The sequence below is a fragment of the Penicillium expansum genome, assembly GCF_000769745.1.
Source record: "Penicillium expansum strain MD-8 chromosome Unknown contig70, whole genome shotgun sequence".
In the NCBI taxonomy this organism is placed as follows: Eukaryota; Fungi; Ascomycota; class Eurotiomycetes; order Eurotiales; family Aspergillaceae; genus Penicillium; species Penicillium expansum.
The window spans coordinates 197,093-213,603 of record NW_015971495.1 but is presented as its reverse complement, the minus strand read 5'-3'; the positions used below and the strand labels follow the sequence as shown (position 1 = coordinate 213,603).

The window sequence follows — 16,511 nt, the reverse complement described above, 5'->3', positions numbered from 1 at the left end:
TGATACGATCATATGGATTGCCACAGTTTAACATGAACCCTTGCCCGATTTTAGGGTTTAGTGGCTACTGGAGATGCGGGGTAGGATTCGCAATCGGAAATATATTGTGGCTACCTTTAAATGAAAAGTTCTGCTTTGCTTCAAAATTTCCTTGTTGGGAATTTTAGAAGAATTGAAAAGGTAGAGTAGAAGTGCATGTATAAGAAAAAAGGGAAGAGTGACTCATTATCTGAACGGGATGCCGATACAAAGATGTCGAGTTGTGAGTCAATCGGACTCCGGGACAGGCTTAGCGTCGCCATGCAATTTTCCTATTTATGTTATATTTTCTTGACGATCTTCTTCAAAATACTAAAAAACAAAATACCTTCACGATGAGCCTACCTGAACAACCCACCTACGTGATCGTCCCATCACCGGGGCCCTCAATTGAGAGCGACCGACTCCTTCTTCGACCAATTACCGACGCCGATGCCACCGCACTTTTTGCCATTCGTTCCCGGCCCGAAGTGGCAGAAATGAAGTGAGTAAATATCATCGCCTATCAATGAGGAATGTTCACAATGCTAACTGTACCAGCCACCCCAAAACACCATTCAAATCAATTGAAGAAACCCGTGAATGGATGGCAACCAAGGTGTTCACAAGTGGTCCCTCCGATATCATCGGACGTTCATTTAATTATGCCATTGTGGACAAGTCAATCCCGGAAACAGAGGAGCGAGTCGTTGGATCTCTCAGCATCAATCAAGTAGACCCCTTTCCTGAGATTGGATACGCAGTCCATCCATCTGTTTGGGGGAAAGGGTACGCAACTGAGGCTTTGCAATTGATGTTGAAGATGTGGTGGAATCTGGCGCGCCGAACAATTGATAGTGGAGATGCTCCCGCAGAAGTTGAGAAAGCCTTTGCTCTTTGCGAAAAGAGGAATGCTGGCAGTTCCCGTGTCCTAGAAAAGTGTGGATTCAAGATCGTGGGTGATTTTGAAGAGGAAGGGAATGAGCTTTATATTTTTGCGTTAGAGCGACCTTGAATTAAACATGAAAATAAAAACAAAAATATTGAGCGCCAGAATCTGGTCAGGGCTAGTGAAGAAAGACATATTCGTTTCTCGGGATATTTTACGAAAGAATGTGGGTGAAAATTAATTGCTGCTTTCCAAAGGAGCAGGCATTGATCAGATGTGTACACACGGCGTATTCAATATATAAAATAAGGGTAGTAAATAAGTAAGCTCACTGGCTCGCTTTCGCTGCGTCCAGAATCACATCAGCTGCCTTCTCAGCCACCAAGAAAGTAGAAAGAGCAGTGAACGTGCCAGGAATACGGGGATATACAGAGGCGTCCACAACGCGAAGGCCCGAAACACCACGAACTTGGAAGTTAGAATCCAAAACAGCCATGGGATCTTCATCGGTTCCAATGGGGCAAGTGCATGAAGCGTGGTGACCCCAAGCCGTATTCTTAATATAATCATGGATCTCCTCATCAGTCTGGATATCATCACCAGGGAGGACCTCAGACACATCAACCAATTGACGGTCAAAAGCCCCACGTGCAACACCAATAGCCTCAGTGATAGCCTGCAGATCCTTTTTGTAATCACCGGAGCCAGTGTCAAAGTAGTTGAAAGTGATATCGGGCATATCGAGCGGATCGGCAGAGCGGAGCATCACAGTCCCAGCGGTGTTACGAGGGTGGGCCTTGAGAACCGCCCAAGTGAACCAGTCATGGCGCTCGGTGATATTCACACCGTATTTAGGGAAGTATCCCCGGAAGTTGATCGGCCCGCCGAACACAAACACATCGAAGCTATCATCCGCAGTCACGGAGCTCTTGTAGAGCATCGCAGCTCCGAATCCATTGGACGAATAGATACCGCGGTTACCAAGGACTGGTTTTTTCCAACGGTCAAGACAGGGATCATCACCATGGTTGAACGTGCAGCCATCGAGGGCAGTGAAGTTCTTTGGGACATGACCTTGCACCGCGGTCTCGTAGTGGTCTTGCAGGTTCGTGCCAACGCCAGGGAGGTTGGAGATAACCTTGATTCCGAATTTCTGGAGCTCATCTGCTGGTCCAATACCACTAAGTTTCAGGATTTGGGGTGAGTTGTATACGCCGCCAGAGACAATGACCTCACGTGAAGCTGCTGCGGAGCCTGGTGTTCCCTTGCCAGCGGTCTTAGAGCGGGGACTAGCACTGTATAGATACTTGCCGTCTAGGAACTCGACGCCTGTAGCACGGGGAGGAGTGCTCTCGTCAAAGGTAACCTTAGTCACATGGCAGTTCATCCTGATGTCGAGTGGGAATTTCTTAGACCCGTCGGCATTCTTCGCATCCCTCACGGTGGTGACAAACTCGCGAGGACCGTTACGAGAGCTTTCATCAGATGCCAAGGGGACTTGATAGTATCCCGGACTGGTATCGCGGTGGTTTGAGGCTGAATTCGCGTCTCCTGCGAGTAGGGTACCGATGTTGAAAACCGACTTGGTCACATTGCCTAGGGAAAATGCTCCGCCAACAAGCATGCTTAGGAGTTGAGGATCTTCCAAAACAATGCTTAGCGGTGCGGTCTCGGTGCTCAACCAACCATCATAGCCGTGGCCCTTAAGCAATGGAAGTAGGTAGCGGTTGTTCTCCATGCGCTCAAAGTACTTGCGCATGCTGTCGGGTGACCATGACCCATCTCCGGTGAGTGTAGCGAGGTATTCAAAGTCAGAGTCGTGTGGATAGACGGTAACGAGGGCGTTGTGTGCGGTACAACCACCAAGCGTTCCGGTACGGGGGTAAAGTGTGCCCTTCATTGTGGAACCGGCGGGTGGATTCAAGCCGGTGTACTCTTTGCCATCGGGAGTTTCGTAAGTTGTTTTGAAGTCGAGCTTTTGCCGAGACTCGTCGGCGTAGTGCTTGACGTAAAAGTTCCACGCGAGAGCTTCATCCTCAGAAGCTTTCGCAGAGAAAGCCGGCACAGTATAGTTCAAATTTGCTCCCTGGTCATCTCCAGCTTCGATAAGAAGCGTGCTATGACCTGCTAAGGCGAGTCGCGCTGCTAAAGGACCACCTCCTGCACCAGATCCGACCACAATGTACTCATAGCCTGATAGCTCAACAGCCTTGACGATTGCACAAAGTGCCACCACGCCGAAAAGGCGACCAAAAAGCATGACGAATATAGCGCTTTGACACGATAAATGAGCGGCAAGGAGTTGACCGGGACCCTAGGTCCTATTATATTTATATCTCCGCTCCCGTGTTAGGTCCGGGGAAATCACTAGCTCAATGCCATGTTTTTTTTTTGCCAAAACTGGAATCAATAGTCAAGCGAGATTGAGTTTCTGCAGATCTGATGGCAAGCCACTGGCTGGCCCCACTGCACAAACCCGACGCAGGGGCCTATGTTCACGCAGTGCTTGCATCTCGAGATGATGACCACCGTGCGGTTTCAGAGCAATGGTAGATATCAGTGCATGTCATCAAACACATTTCATGAGATGGAGTCGCGATTGACATGATTACCGAGTACTATTGTGGGGGGGATACAGTAGCAAACACTACGAGGTAAAATAGAGTCACACGACAAAATATCATTCATTCATAGCAAGACTTTGGACGACTAATCATTTTGACAATATGCAGCTGACATATAATGTACAGGGCTATGGAAGTGCCCTACAGAGTATTCAATGCTGTTCTTTTTTGTAGCATTCAAAGTCTGCGTTACTTTTTCCAAGACGAAGATTCAATGTGGCGTGAGGTTCCACTATAGGGGCTTGCTTTCTNGGGGGGGGGGGGGGGGGGGGGGGGGGGGGTAATGAAAATAAAGATCATGTTGACTATACATCATACCTCCTCTTTACAAATTTTGTTGCATGCTGTGCTTACGGAGTAGTTATTACAAGCTAAGTCACCATAGAAGTCATTGCCATCATCTAGTTTTCCTCAATTCTCTGTAAGTCTGCGAAGACCTGCATATTTGCGGCCTAATCTAAAATTTGACGAGCTCGCGTTACACTGCCTCATAAGCTCTGGTATATATTGATCATTTACTGTGACGAGTACCCAGCCCCAGCGCTACTGCATGTACTTCATGAAGCCGGGGTTCAGGGGCGGAGATTAGGATCGACACTTCAGCAATCCCATTTCCTATCACAAAATAAGCGATTGTCTATCCCTACCTAGGTAGTATATGTGGCACTTCGGCTCGAGATGCGGGGAGCCCGAGATAGGGATACCGTCCACGTAGCGTTCGTCCCTTTCAGCGTTCCATGATGATTCTTGTTGGAGTGCTATACTATGTTCTTCCATTTGCACTTGACCCACTTCCCCTTGAAATTGACCCTTAGCGGCCCTGCAAAACAAGATTCTATATCTGGATTTTCGTATCTGAAGTCGTATCAATTAGACAAATAAAACGATGTGCATGAAGAGCATCGGCACAAGTGGGGCGGCCACAAAAGATGGTCCTGATCAATCACTGATTTAACCCACCATTACTGTTGAATTGCGTGAAGATAAGCGACAACCTCATTGTTCAGAATGTTGTCACGGTGAAGTTGATCGGCTGACTCGACAATCCATGTCTGGCAATCTCTATGAATGACTTTCATACGTGGTTTAGCCTAGAACATCCGAATTAGCCTATATATCTCAGTGACCAATAGAGAGCCATGTATATGTTCCCGTGAGTGTGGCTTTAAGGGCAGACAGACTCATATCATGCATTATAGGGCATGGACTAGGGATAAAGCTGCATTAAAGACTCACCCCTTCACTGATTGTGTTGAGACTTTTTCCTGGAGCTTTGATCTCGTAAGTACTCCTCTCGAAGCGGCAGACAGGTGCGTTGTCGATTTTGTATTCTCCGTCGTTAAGCATGGCCTTTTCGTCAAAGTAATTTGCATCGACCCATTGAAGTGGGACCCTTGTCGACGGAATGTCGTCGCTTGTTTGCAAGTTTTCACTACGCTTGATTTCAAACTCGAAGCCAGTTCTCACATTGCCGGTCGCATGTATCTTTACGCCTATATCAGGGTCCGCGTGCGATCGAACAAAATAAGCCCAGTGATCTTTGAAGGGCGACCCATTGCAGATCAGCAACTCAACCATAAAAGCCCCAGTGGGACCTGTCGGCGACACCGCCGGCTTGGAATCTGGATATATGGAAGTTTTCATAGTGGGCGGGGAACTGGGTTCACACACCAGACCTAGGGGAAGAAAGCGAAGATCGGGTGGTTTAATTTTTGTTGGATTTTTTTGATGAAAGGAGAAGTGGTTGTCGGATGTTGTTTTTTTGGTTGCCTATTCTTGCCTTGAGCATCAGGCCTCAACTTTAGCCAGTGCGTACCTGAACTGCACATCCGATGGAACTGTGAAGGTGCCCATTTTAGCATTTTCTATTTGCCAAAATCTCACCATCATGGACATTCAACCACGCTATCTATCTTCAATCACTTATACGAGTCAAGCTTCTTGAACAGACACAGAGGAGACTGCATAAAACCCCACAGAGACGAGCGACGAGAACACTTTTGCTCTTAGTATTGCAATCGTGGCCATTTATCTGCAATTCTGTGAGTCGATCCCGAGGGTATCTAAAAGGTGCGAGGATAAGGACATGATGCTATCGACCGCGAAAACAAACAAGTAGCAGCAGAGAAATGGCTGCACAGGCTCCTGTCTGGATAAACACTGACACACAATCACAGCAAATACAAAACTTGCTCAGAAAATGATTGCTTAGTAAATGACTCGTTCGGTAAGATATATCAACAGCAAAGGCAAGGGATCCCCCACCACGCAAGGGCGAGCCACGTACGCATCGATCGTGACCAATGAGACATCAGATTACACATGGCACATGGCTTTTATCATCATCAAAACCAGTTTGTGCCGTCATATCTAAATCCTTGATCTCAATCTTCGTTGTGCTATACTCTGTGGGTCTCTACATTTACATGTAGACACCCGAGAACTGTTCACATCCATTTCTTCAATAAGTTCGTCTTCGAATACGGGTTGAGATAGCATAGCCTTTCCAGGTATAGGGATTTGTCATCTGAATTTGGGTATTTTGTATTTTAGGCAGCTGTCTATTGTCCATGACAAGTTTGAAGAAAGAGTGTGTGAGAGGTTTTATTCGAGAAGTGGGGGCAATAATCCTACCATGGGAGTGGAATCTTGAGCTTCGTCTATAACTGGCCAAAATCTTCGAAATCAGTCAATCTAGACCTTGCGTGGAGCTTCAGTTGGATACACAAGAGGCCATAGCCTTACAGGTCCTACCCGCATGTCGCAAACTGGGCTCCGAGAGCTACGGCCTAAGAGCCAGGTCGCATACCTAGGAAACTAAAATATTAACTCTCTCCCACTCTACTTCTTACTTCCTAGCCACAGATAAATTTCAGAATGAACGGCGACAAGTTTGTTCACAGCAGATCTGAAAGTCATGTATGTCCGGCGCGACTCAAGAGATTGATAACCTCATGGATTAGGTATCAGCCCGTATTATCAGGATTCATGATATTTGCCTGCGCAGTCCTCATGATTGTGAAATTCAGTCACTTGGATACTTATAATTCATTCCAAATCGCGGAGAAAACTTTGGATATAAGTACGAAACTGCATTATCAAATCCAGTGTTACTCTATGCTGATATCAGTAGAACAATCAGCAGAAGAGGCAGAAAAGACCGCGGCGGTATCTGAACTTGTTCAGAAAACCCGAAGCTACAAAACAAACTCCACAAAAGTCGCGTTAGTAATGTCAAAGACACGCTCAGATGACTTGAGATGGCTTCGTGATTATCTTCAAACACAGCAAGTAAAGCCCATCGGTTGTAGGAAATCATACTAATTGAATTCCCACGGTTAGAACCGATAACACACCATTCATTTACACGATGGATAAAAATCCCGAGACAGAGCTACTCGCTGCAAACTCCTCTCGCGGTCGCGAGGCCTCGGCTTATCTTTCGTTCGTTGTCGACCTATACAATGAGCTCCCCGAATACTCAATTTTTCTCCATGCCAATCCCGACCAGTGGCATAACGACTTGTTTGGTCCCAAAACAAGCAGTGCTTTGCACAGCCTACGCCGCGAAGCAGTGGATGCGATGGGGTATTTGAACCTGCGCTGTACGAATGACCCAGGCTGTCCGATTCACGTCAATCCCAATAACCCCACGCAAACAGACATTGACAAGAATGATGCCCGAGCAAACTTTCGGAGGATATACAAGGACATATTTGGAGAAGATGCGGACGTCCCGGAACATATTGGTGGAATCTGCTGCGCGCAGTTTGCGGTCAGCCGAGCACGCATCTGGCAGCGACCCAAAAGCGATTATATCCGTATGCTGAACTGGGTGAATGAAAAGAGTGTGCCGCTTGTTGATGATTACGGTGTTGGGTGGGTGTTTGAAACTTTGTGGCATATAGTGTTCGGCATGGAAGGGGTCCAGTTAGTATATTCTGGGACACAGTCTTTGGTACTGCGGGATACTAACGACCCTGTGTCTGTCTTCAGTTGCCCTCTTTACGAACAATGCCGGTGCGACAACTATGGATGGGTAAGCAGAAGCTGACTTTATTAAAATATGGATTCAGGCTTACCCCCTAAATAGTGTGGACCCTTGCCATCTGGAAAAACTCTTACGGCCATTATGGCACCACAAAAGAAGCTGCCTAAATACAGATAGGTCTTTAGGAGGGGGCAAATAATCCTTTCCATATTTATGCGTAAGCCCAAGCTCCTCGTTCTTTCTTTGCTCTCGGTTAACTTTGTATTGCGAATTTTAGCACCTAGGTTATGAATTAAATTTAATTTGTTTTGCCTACGGATTTTGTCGTGCATACGCTCATCATACCTCACCTTAGGTGACTCACATACATCTAGATGGAGTCTTTTTTTTTCATTGGTCGAGGTGTTGAATATGGCAGTCGCATCGGGGGTCGGGCAAAACAGCCCCCACCTCGGGGGTCGGACAAAAAGGACCGATGGTTAATGCAAGCTACCCAGGTAAGTTAGACTCGGCTTTAATTTTCAACCCCGATGCTTAGCTTTATTCTCCGGCTACCTTACAACCCCGGGGCCTTAGTTCCGCTTTCTCCGTCTCCGGGGCTGTCATAAACATATAAAGGTGGGTGCAACCTGTCAGAAAAAGCTCAGATCCATTACTATCAATCATTCATCCACCATGTCCACAAAACCTGTGACACGAGTTGCCATTGTTGGAGTAAGTATACAGCCCCATGCCCTGCATTTTCCTGGCCTCTCTTCGAGAAGTAACTGCTAACTATCACCAGGCTACTGGCCGCATCGGCGGAGCCTTTGCTCAGTCGCTTCTGCAAACAGGCCAGCATGAAGTCACAGCTCTCACCCGCAAAGATAGCCAGGGAAAGGTCCCCGAGGGAGTTCGGTCCGTTCAGGTTAACTATGACGATGACGACTCACTTGTGAAGGCCTTGAATGGCCAACAATTCCTTGTGATTACTCTGAGCGTCCGGGCCCCAGAAGATCTTCATGCTAGAATTACCGCAGCTGCCGCCAAGGCTGGTGTTTCCTACATCATGCCAAATGCGTACGGATTCCCTATTAGTCCGGAGGGCGTGAAGGACGGGGATTTATACGGAAAGCGCGTTATCTCTCGAATCGATGACGCTCAAAATGGCGGCTCTTCCTCAGTGACAATGCCATGTGGTTTCTGGTACGAATGGAGCCTGGCATGCGGTGAACAATGGTTTGGCTTCACTATCAAAGATCGGAAGGTGACATTTTTCGACGACGGCACTCGTGTCGTTAGTGCCAGCACTTGGGACCAATGTGGTCGCGCGCTGGCTGCTCTCCTCAGCCTGCCGGAGTCGGGAGAAACCCCTGCACTTGCCGACTTTAAGAACAAGGAAGTCCGGATCAATAGCTTCCGTGTCTCGCAGCGTGACATGCTAGACAGTCTGCATCGTGTCTTGGGCACCACCGACTCTGATTGGGAGATTACTCATGAGAGTGTCGCTAAGCGTCTTGCGGACGGCGCTGAGGAGATGGCCAAGGGCGTCTTTACGGCGATTCCTAAAATGCTGTATGGGAGTGTGTTTTTGCCAACCAACAAGGAAGGCGATTTCGCAGGGACAATGGAGTTGGCAAATGATATACTAGGGCTACCTAAAGAGGACTTGGATGAAGCCACTAAGAGGGTGGTCGATATGGTGGCTGGAGGATGGACCCCCTTCGGTTAATCTCACTCAATTTCCTGTCTTAATTACTTCTCAGTAAGAGGGGTTTTATTGTATTTGTTTATATATGTACGCAGTGCTATACAAAGCCTGCCCCACTACGGACATTCTGTCTACATTAGTCAATGATTTAGTTCATCCGTCTGTTATTTTAGTCTTCAGGGTTTTTGAATATAAATTCACATTTATTTCAGCTTGGCAATACCTATTAAGCTGTTCATGTTCACTTGTATTCAGATTCGGATCTCTCCGCCTTCCTATTACATCAAGTATGTCACGATCTAGAACCCTGGTATCTCTCAAGGCCTTAGGGTTGTATGGAGTGTTCCCTATCCACTTCATGTGGGAAAAGTGAATGGCAAAGAAGAAGCAGGGGCTAGATGGCAGGTCCTCTCCCGAACAATAAAAACCTCATAACCTGATAGTTTTGGTGTACTTTTTTTTCGGGCATGTAAATCTACTACTAGTAGCTACTGGTAAGGAAAACTCACCTGAGTACCTGACGAGCCCCCTATTTCACAATTAGTCGCCTGCAATAAAACATGCCGGCATCCCGTCGGTGCGAAGATTTCATTTGCAGTTCCGTCGGGTAACCCCCACAGTTCACACCACCGATCGGTCAAACTAATATGCCGTTCTTAGTGTTAGATTACTGATCCTGAACATCCTCGTGATTTAGAGCCAAGGTAATCATTGTTGATCATGTAATAGTTCGTAGAATCGCCCTGTAAGACCTTTTCAAATTGGATATCAACCGGACTCAGTCATCGGTGTGTACGTGCGACACCTTATAAAAGGCACTCGGTTCATTATAAAAATTGCCTTGGAGGGCATATGAGATCTTTTCAAATTTATTTGCGAAAGTATCGAACAGTCTGACAAGGCTCGGGAAAATGGCGAAGGAATATGTGGATTTTGATGGTCCGGACGACTCCTTGAACCCTATCAACTGGCCCCTTTGCAAACGGTATGTCCCTTGAATCCCAACTACGAAATGCTCTAGAAACCTAACCGATCGCAAATCTGTGCAGGGTATACATTGCAATATTGCTGGCCCTCACTACTATGGTTGTAGCAATGGCAAGTAGCATCTTCACCTCGGCTATACCGGATATAATGGCAATTTATGGCATCACGCGGGAGGTTGCAACCTTAGGTTTATCGCTCTACGTGTTTGGTTTCGCATCGGGGCCATTGTGCTGGGCACCATTTTCAGAATTGAAAGGAAGATATTATCCTCTCGTGGTGTCGACCTTTGGTTTCATGGTCTTCTCTTTTGCAACTGCAGTTTCAAAAGATCTCCAGTCACTCCTCATCCTAAGGTTCTTCACTGGGTTTTTCGGTGCAGGTCCTTTAACATTAGCAGGGGCCGTCTATGGTGACATTTTCACACGAAAGGCCCGCGGTATGGCTATGGTTGCCTTCTGCCTTATGGTCTTCACTGGTCCTCTCACTGCACCTTGCATTGGTGGATTCACCGTAATGAACAGCCATCTCGGATGGCGCTGGACAGCGTATATTCCAGCAATAATTGGCTCTGCGTGTTTCATAATCATACTTTTTACCCTCGAAGAATCCTACCACCCGGTACTACTGGCTGGGAAAGCAGACAAACTGCGGCGCGAAACTGGCGATTGGTCTCTTCGAGCTAAACACGACGAATTGAAGCTTGATCTCCGAACGATTGCGACAGAGTTCCTGACCCGGCCGCTAAAGATGCTACTTTTCGATCCGATTGTCCTGTGTATGAGTGTTTTCGCCGCATTCGTTTACGGTCTGCTGTATCTTTTCCTGACTGCCTATCCGATCATCTTCCAGAAGATCCATGGTATGAACCGGGGCGTTGGCGGGTTACCTTTCATCGGGATAATCATAGGGCAGCTTTTTGGTGCTCTTGGGGTTTTTGCAATCCAGCCGTGGATAATGCGGAAAGCGAAAATCAACGGAGGTGAAGTGATGCCGGAATGGATCTTGGTAATAGCTATCCCAGGGGCCACTTCATTTTCCGCCGGGTTATTCTGGCTGGGTTGGTCTGGTTACAAGCAAAATACCTCTTGGGTTGTTCCCACTGTTTCAGGGCTCCTCACCGGTTTTGGGTTGTTGACCATGTTCCTGCCGTCGATTGCCTACCTAGTCGAGGCGCGACCGAAAACGTGAGTTCAGCCCAATGCTCATTTCTCGTTGATTAAGGCAGTTGTTCTAACCCTTTTGTAGATCGGCCTCCGCTGTTGCCGCACATACGTTCTTACGATCGCTTGCTGGCGGTGGATTTCCTCTTTTTGCATTCTATATGGTGAGATACTTTCTATGTTCCGCGTGAAGGTTGTGAACTAACAATCTATCTGTTAGTTTGATGCCCTCGGTGTCGAATGGGCCTGTACGCTGCTTGGATGTGTAGCAGCCCTACTTATTCCTGTTCCAGTATTGCTCTATGTATATGGTGCTCGGATCAGATTATCTTCTGGATCTCCAGAGATCGACCAGCCATAACAATGTTGCAGATTTATTCTTGAGAGAGTTAGGAAATGAGGCTGAGTATCCAGGCCGAAATGTATTTCAAAACAGCATTGGAATGTGTTGAGCTCGGTGGAATGATCTAGTTTGCACGTGTCGCTATCTATATGTTCAGCCACTGAGATGCTTTGCTTGAATATGTGGCTCGCTCAAAGTGAATAAAAATTTCCCAAGACTATACTTAAGAGTTTCCCAGAATTGTGGAGATATCGCATGCCATTGACCACTAGCCAAAATTTGAAAATCTTCCTCGTTGCTGCATACTGAACTCAGTCTACAATCGCTCTGAACGCGAAACTTGTTATATTGCCTAGGGGCTTCGAAGTTTCAGTTCGGAGTGAGAATTCTTCCAGCTATGCCAAAATTCTCTTAGACAAATAGAATCCACTCAGCCTGAATGGTATTTTGGGAAGGCCGTACGCTTTAACTTGTTGTGGGCAAGGTAGATCAGAAATCACCTCGTTTGAATCTGTATCTGACCGACCGCTTCAGTAAAATTGCATGGGCGATGTACAGAAGAAAATACGCTGCTCAAGAGCAGGTTCCACAATTTCTTGCTGCGGAGCGGAGCCATTTTCGTCATCGTTCTAATCGCCAGTTGGAAACGGGGGAACAAGTGTTGAAGTCGAGCACCAACATCACCAGCTGGTCGGAGGATGACTAACATTGCTGGGCGGCCCGAGGGTGCAGAATGGTGGGCGGTCAAGCAGCGGCGGGTGGAAAGGCGGCCGTTTCTGGCCTCGAGCGGTCATTTTCGGCGTCAATTTCGCAGGTCCTCAGATTTTAGGTGTAATCTGTACCTCCCAACAATTACCAAAGCTCATTCTTTCCCACCCCATGCTGCTAAATTTTTAGGCCACACCATGTCCGAGAAGATCAAAGAAGCAGTGCTTTCCGAGGCCAAAAACACCCAAGCAGTTGCTCATGATGTCATTACGTCTGGCGCATACTTGTATCCATTCAAGGTAAGTAGCTATGCCCTTCAAGGAGAGCGCTTTCCTGCCGTCTCTAACTGCAAATGAATGCAAAATTTCAGGGAATCATATACTTCGCAACCCACAAAGACCTCTGGCGCCCTTTTATATCTCGCGCCGGCCGAACCATCACGCTGGGAGTAGGCGTCACGTCTGTCATGTTCTTCTTCACATACGTGCCGCAGATGGCCATAATGGCCTTCACTAGTGGCCCATTGGCTGCTATTTCTGCAGCAATTCTCGTCCTTGGCGAAAGTTCCGCCATAACAAACGTTCTATCACGCTCATTCCTCGTTGAAGACGCCCTGATCGACACCTTCGATGGTACCCTAGTTGCGCGTGATCAGGAGCCACTCGTAGCACAAGGACGCCAGATGAAACCTCGGTCGGGAGGGAAAGATGCCATGGCTAGAATGGGTAAGATTTTCACTCGGCCTCTCGCGCGGCTGAACCCACGAGCGCTGCTGCGATCGTTGCTCTACCTACCTCTGAACCTCATTCCTGTGGTTGGAACGGTGTTGTATATCTTCATGCAGGGGAAAAGAGCAGGACCGGTACTCCATGCTAGATATTTCCAGCTCAAGGGCTGGGACTCTACGATGCGAGAGGAGTGGGTGAATAAAAACCAGGGCGCGTACACTGGGTGCGTAAACTCTATCCTATTCTCTTTTCTTCCCGGGCGCCGTCCAGTCAAATGCTGACTGTCCCCTCAGACTTGGAATCGCAGCTTTTGTGTTGGAAATGATACCGTTTGCCTCGATTGCGTTTTCATTCACGAATACTGTTGGCGCAGCTCTCTGGGCTGCGGATTTGGAGAAGGCAACCAAGTAGTTGGTTGACCATCTGCAGCAAACTCAACTAACCGTGAAACATGTCAAGCCCAGAGCTCGGATTCAGTTGTGGCACTTCTTATTTCAACCGTGTAAAAGATAAGCTCAAGTTTTTCTATATCTTCAAGGTTGTGAAACGCAAAATAAACTTTGTCAATGATTGGTTCCGAGAGGGCGCATACGCGGTTGTCCCAAAGCTTGGCATAGGTTTATTTAGAGAGCATGTTCTATGCAAGAAATTCTTCGGCTTCGATTTGGAGAATTGCATTCTTTTGATTTCAAACTCTCGGGATGATCCTTTTGGTGAAGTCAATTACCTTTATTCTTGACCTGCCCCTCCGGCCTCGATGGCATGATTGACTGCCACCATTTTTATTTCCCAAGTTATTGAATATCACTCGAGTATTTTAACCTGGCTGATGAATACCAGCCATTTTTGACTTGATCATGCTGCTCAACATCCATGTATGCGAAATATACATAACGAGTACGTCCATGTCGGCAGTGTTCAAAATCGATCAACATGGAATGATAACTCCAGCATAAGGGGACCTCCTGCCCATTGAAACAAATAATATACATCGCTTTGCTAAGAAATGTATCTATATAACCATATACACAATACTACTATGATAAGCAATGATAAGCCGAAAATTAATGTATTTGACGTTCATTCCATAATACCGACTAGTAGTAGGATAAAGCAACGAACTTAATAATCTCCATAATCCTCCCAATCCTCCTCGTGGTCCTCCTTGATACTCAAAGCATTTTCAATAAACTGATTCAAGGATTCCAAGAAAGCCTCATGCCGTGGAACATGATGTGCCCCCTCAAAAAAGTACAAAGTAGTATTTGTGCATGAATCACGAAGTCTCAGCGATTCAGATTCAGCGACCATTACATCTATGCTGGCAATAGCGAGGAATATCGGTGTCTCAATCTTTGGGGTGTAGAAGTCGTTGTAAAGAGGGTCTTCTAATGTAAATCCACAAATCGCAACCACAAACTTCAAAGGGGGGTGGTCAGTCTAGAGGGAAAGAAGGTCAGCCACCAAGCTAGTGGACTACCTAGACGTGTCAAATGCCAATGATATTTCCCCAACGTACATTGAATTGGAAGTTACCGATCGAGTGTCTTTTCTCCAAAAGAGAAGCAATCATAGCACCCGTAGCGGCACCCATGGAGAAACCCATGAGCCCGAGGAATGGTCCATTTTTCTCCATATAGCGGAAGATTTCATCGACGGACTGTTCAAAGCCCCGAATACGGTCACTCATAGAATCGCCATATCCCCATACCCATCGGTAATTGCTTTCTTCCGGGGGTTGATCAACTTTAGCAGGTAACCTACCCGAGGGATAATGGAACTCAACCATGTCAACGGGCTCTGCATTTGGATATTGCTGCACAGCGTTGAGTATAGTATCTTTTACTTGAGGCTTCAGAAATTCGGTCTTGCATTGGAGCGTACGTCCGGACTGGGCGTGGCCTATAGAGAAGGTGTGAAGGAGTCAGATTCGCACTGCAAAATTGTACACTATCCAGGGGTACGTTACCATGTAACATCAAAATCTTTGGACATGATAGCGCAGCCGAGTGGGATGTTGCTCTCAAGTTCATGTTGATAAATGGATGAAGAGGTATTGGAAATTTGGGGACCCGAGAATCTTTCCTTTGTATCCTTTTATGGGTATTTCAACATCCAAGTCTAAAAAAAATGCAAGCCTGGCACTTTAACATTAAGCATTACATAGTTACGAAGAATTAAGGTTGAGTGGGTTACACAATTTTAGGACATATGTGTATGATCACATTGAATGTCCGAAAACGTACATGCATAATGGCTGTATAATGCTAAATAGAGGCACCGGATCCACAATTATCAAAAATTTCAAACCAACCATATGCGTTAGTTGTAGCATCTTGATAGAAAGGTCAATTTTGTTACCCAAATGTGTGAAAAGGCCAATAGGATTCAATGGAGTGACACTAACAAGGCAATGGGCGCCCATCATCCGGGATAATTGCACTTGATGTTCTAACCTGCTGACCGGAAAAGCGCCAAACATCACACAATATGTCGAAAATAACAAAGACAATACACCTCATGCTTGGTCCGCATATCTCCATCTCTTCTGAGCTATTCAACCCCATACATCCTCCATATATCTTGCACTTCCCCGGAGGTCCAGAAAACGCACCTAGTGAAATTAGGAAAATCCGACCGGATCCCTCGTAATTTCCGTGTCGTAGCCAAGAAAGTCAATCACCTTCCAAGGTTCGATATAGTCATTCCCCCAGGCGACCGATTCATATAGCTTGTTCAGCAGGTGTGATTCACAGCACTTTCTCGAATTCAACAAAACAAAGATCACCCGGCAACACCAGGTTCTCGAACTTCTCGCGAGGAAAGGGGGAAGTCTCGCCCGTCGCTTTGTATCCACGACGCGAATACCACGAGATAAGTTGCTGGCGATTCGAAAGCGCGTTTAATCCCAGCGTCTTAACACCCCAAGTCCGTTGACAATAGTCTTCGGCGTATGCCAAGACCTGTCGCCCAATGCCTCCGCGCTGCTGGCTCGTATCAACGGCAAGCATGAAAAGACGAGCGTGGTCTGTGTCGCGCTTCGAAGTCCCGATTGAGCCAACAAGCGTATTTTCATCGTCGGTTGCCATCAACATGACACTGTCTGGTTTGGTGATCATGGCCAAAATCTCTTGGACATCGAGGCGGAAGTTCGCCGAGAGACCTAGATCATCCGTCCAGCCTTTTCTGCTGTCCTCGGCGCGGAACGCAGATTCCACCAACTGCTGAAGTTGAGGAGCGTCCTCTTTGGTCGCGACGCGAAAATTAAGCTCGCTCATTTTTGGTTTGAGAGATGTTCAGGGTTTTCAATTTTCTGACTATGAGTCGGTGAATCTTACTAGGAAGATTTCGTTATTTAAATATCTCCGCGAAC

The 16,511-nt window shown here is 46.9% G+C and overlaps 9 protein-coding genes across 9 annotated transcripts; 5 read left to right on the top strand and 4 right to left on the bottom strand.

Annotated features, from left to right (window-relative positions):
- Nucleotides 1–374: 374 nt before the first annotated feature.
- On the top strand, nucleotides 375–1,033 carry PEX2_027230 (GNAT family N-acetyltransferase; the record flags this gene model as incomplete). The annotated part of the gene is made up of 2 exons (XM_016739998.1): nucleotides 375–523; nucleotides 580–1,033. The coding sequence occupies 2 exons, from the start codon at nucleotides 375–377 to the stop codon at nucleotides 1,031–1,033; spliced, it is 603 nt and encodes a 200-aa protein (XP_016593645.1).
- Nucleotides 1,034–1,235: 202 nt separating this feature from the next.
- On the bottom strand, nucleotides 1,236–3,167 carry PEX2_027220 (GMC family oxidoreductase; the record flags this gene model as incomplete). The annotated part of the gene is made up of 1 exon (XM_016739997.1): nucleotides 1,236–3,167. One exon carries the CDS (start codon nucleotides 3,165–3,167, stop codon nucleotides 1,236–1,238), a length of 1,932 nt encoding a protein of 643 aa, XP_016593644.1.
- A 1,326-nt stretch (nucleotides 3,168–4,493) lies between these two features.
- Nucleotides 4,494–5,175, bottom strand: PEX2_027210 (uncharacterized protein; the record flags this gene model as incomplete). The annotated part of the gene is made up of 2 exons (XM_016739996.1): nucleotides 4,494–4,622; nucleotides 4,768–5,175. The coding sequence occupies 2 exons, from the start codon at nucleotides 5,173–5,175 to the stop codon at nucleotides 4,494–4,496; spliced, it is 537 nt and encodes a 178-aa protein (XP_016593643.1).
- A 1,473-nt stretch (nucleotides 5,176–6,648) lies between these two features.
- On the top strand, nucleotides 6,649–6,855 carry PEX2_027200 (uncharacterized protein; the record flags this gene model as incomplete). Its single annotated transcript, XM_016739995.1, has 1 exon — nucleotides 6,649–6,855. The coding sequence occupies one exon, from the start codon at nucleotides 6,649–6,651 to the stop codon at nucleotides 6,853–6,855; it is 207 nt and encodes a 68-aa protein (XP_016593642.1).
- Nucleotides 6,856–6,901: 46 nt separating this feature from the next.
- On the top strand, nucleotides 6,902–7,689 carry PEX2_027190 (DUF3431 domain-containing protein; the record flags this gene model as incomplete). The annotated part of the gene is made up of 3 exons (XM_016739994.1): nucleotides 6,902–7,465; nucleotides 7,528–7,570; nucleotides 7,625–7,689. 3 exons carry the CDS (start codon nucleotides 6,902–6,904, stop codon nucleotides 7,687–7,689), a joined length of 672 nt encoding a protein of 223 aa, XP_016593641.1.
- A 508-nt stretch (nucleotides 7,690–8,197) lies between these two features.
- Nucleotides 8,198–9,233, top strand: PEX2_027180 (uncharacterized protein; the record flags this gene model as incomplete). The annotated part of the gene is made up of 2 exons (XM_016739993.1): nucleotides 8,198–8,236; nucleotides 8,307–9,233. The coding sequence occupies 2 exons, from the start codon at nucleotides 8,198–8,200 to the stop codon at nucleotides 9,231–9,233; spliced, it is 966 nt and encodes a 321-aa protein (XP_016593640.1).
- An 890-nt stretch (nucleotides 9,234–10,123) lies between these two features.
- PEX2_027170 (MFS transporter) lies at nucleotides 10,124–13,549 on the top strand (the record flags this gene model as incomplete). Its single annotated transcript, XM_016739992.1, has 7 exons — nucleotides 10,124–10,197; nucleotides 10,262–11,383; nucleotides 11,445–11,523; nucleotides 11,580–11,607; nucleotides 12,600–12,709; nucleotides 12,781–13,361; nucleotides 13,432–13,549. The coding sequence occupies 7 exons, from the start codon at nucleotides 10,124–10,126 to the stop codon at nucleotides 13,547–13,549; spliced, it is 2,112 nt and encodes a 703-aa protein (XP_016593639.1).
- Nucleotides 13,550–14,260: 711 nt separating this feature from the next.
- Nucleotides 14,261–15,171, bottom strand: PEX2_027160 (alpha/beta hydrolase; the record flags this gene model as incomplete). Its single annotated transcript, XM_016739991.1, has 3 exons — nucleotides 14,261–14,578; nucleotides 14,658–15,040; nucleotides 15,108–15,171. The coding sequence occupies 3 exons, from the start codon at nucleotides 15,169–15,171 to the stop codon at nucleotides 14,261–14,263; spliced, it is 765 nt and encodes a 254-aa protein (XP_016593638.1).
- A 717-nt stretch (nucleotides 15,172–15,888) lies between these two features.
- On the bottom strand, nucleotides 15,889–16,416 carry PEX2_027150 (GNAT family N-acetyltransferase; the record flags this gene model as incomplete). The annotated part of the gene is made up of 1 exon (XM_016739990.1): nucleotides 15,889–16,416. One exon carries the CDS (start codon nucleotides 16,414–16,416, stop codon nucleotides 15,889–15,891), a length of 528 nt encoding a protein of 175 aa, XP_016593637.1.
- Between the last annotated feature and the right edge of the window lie 95 nt (nucleotides 16,417–16,511).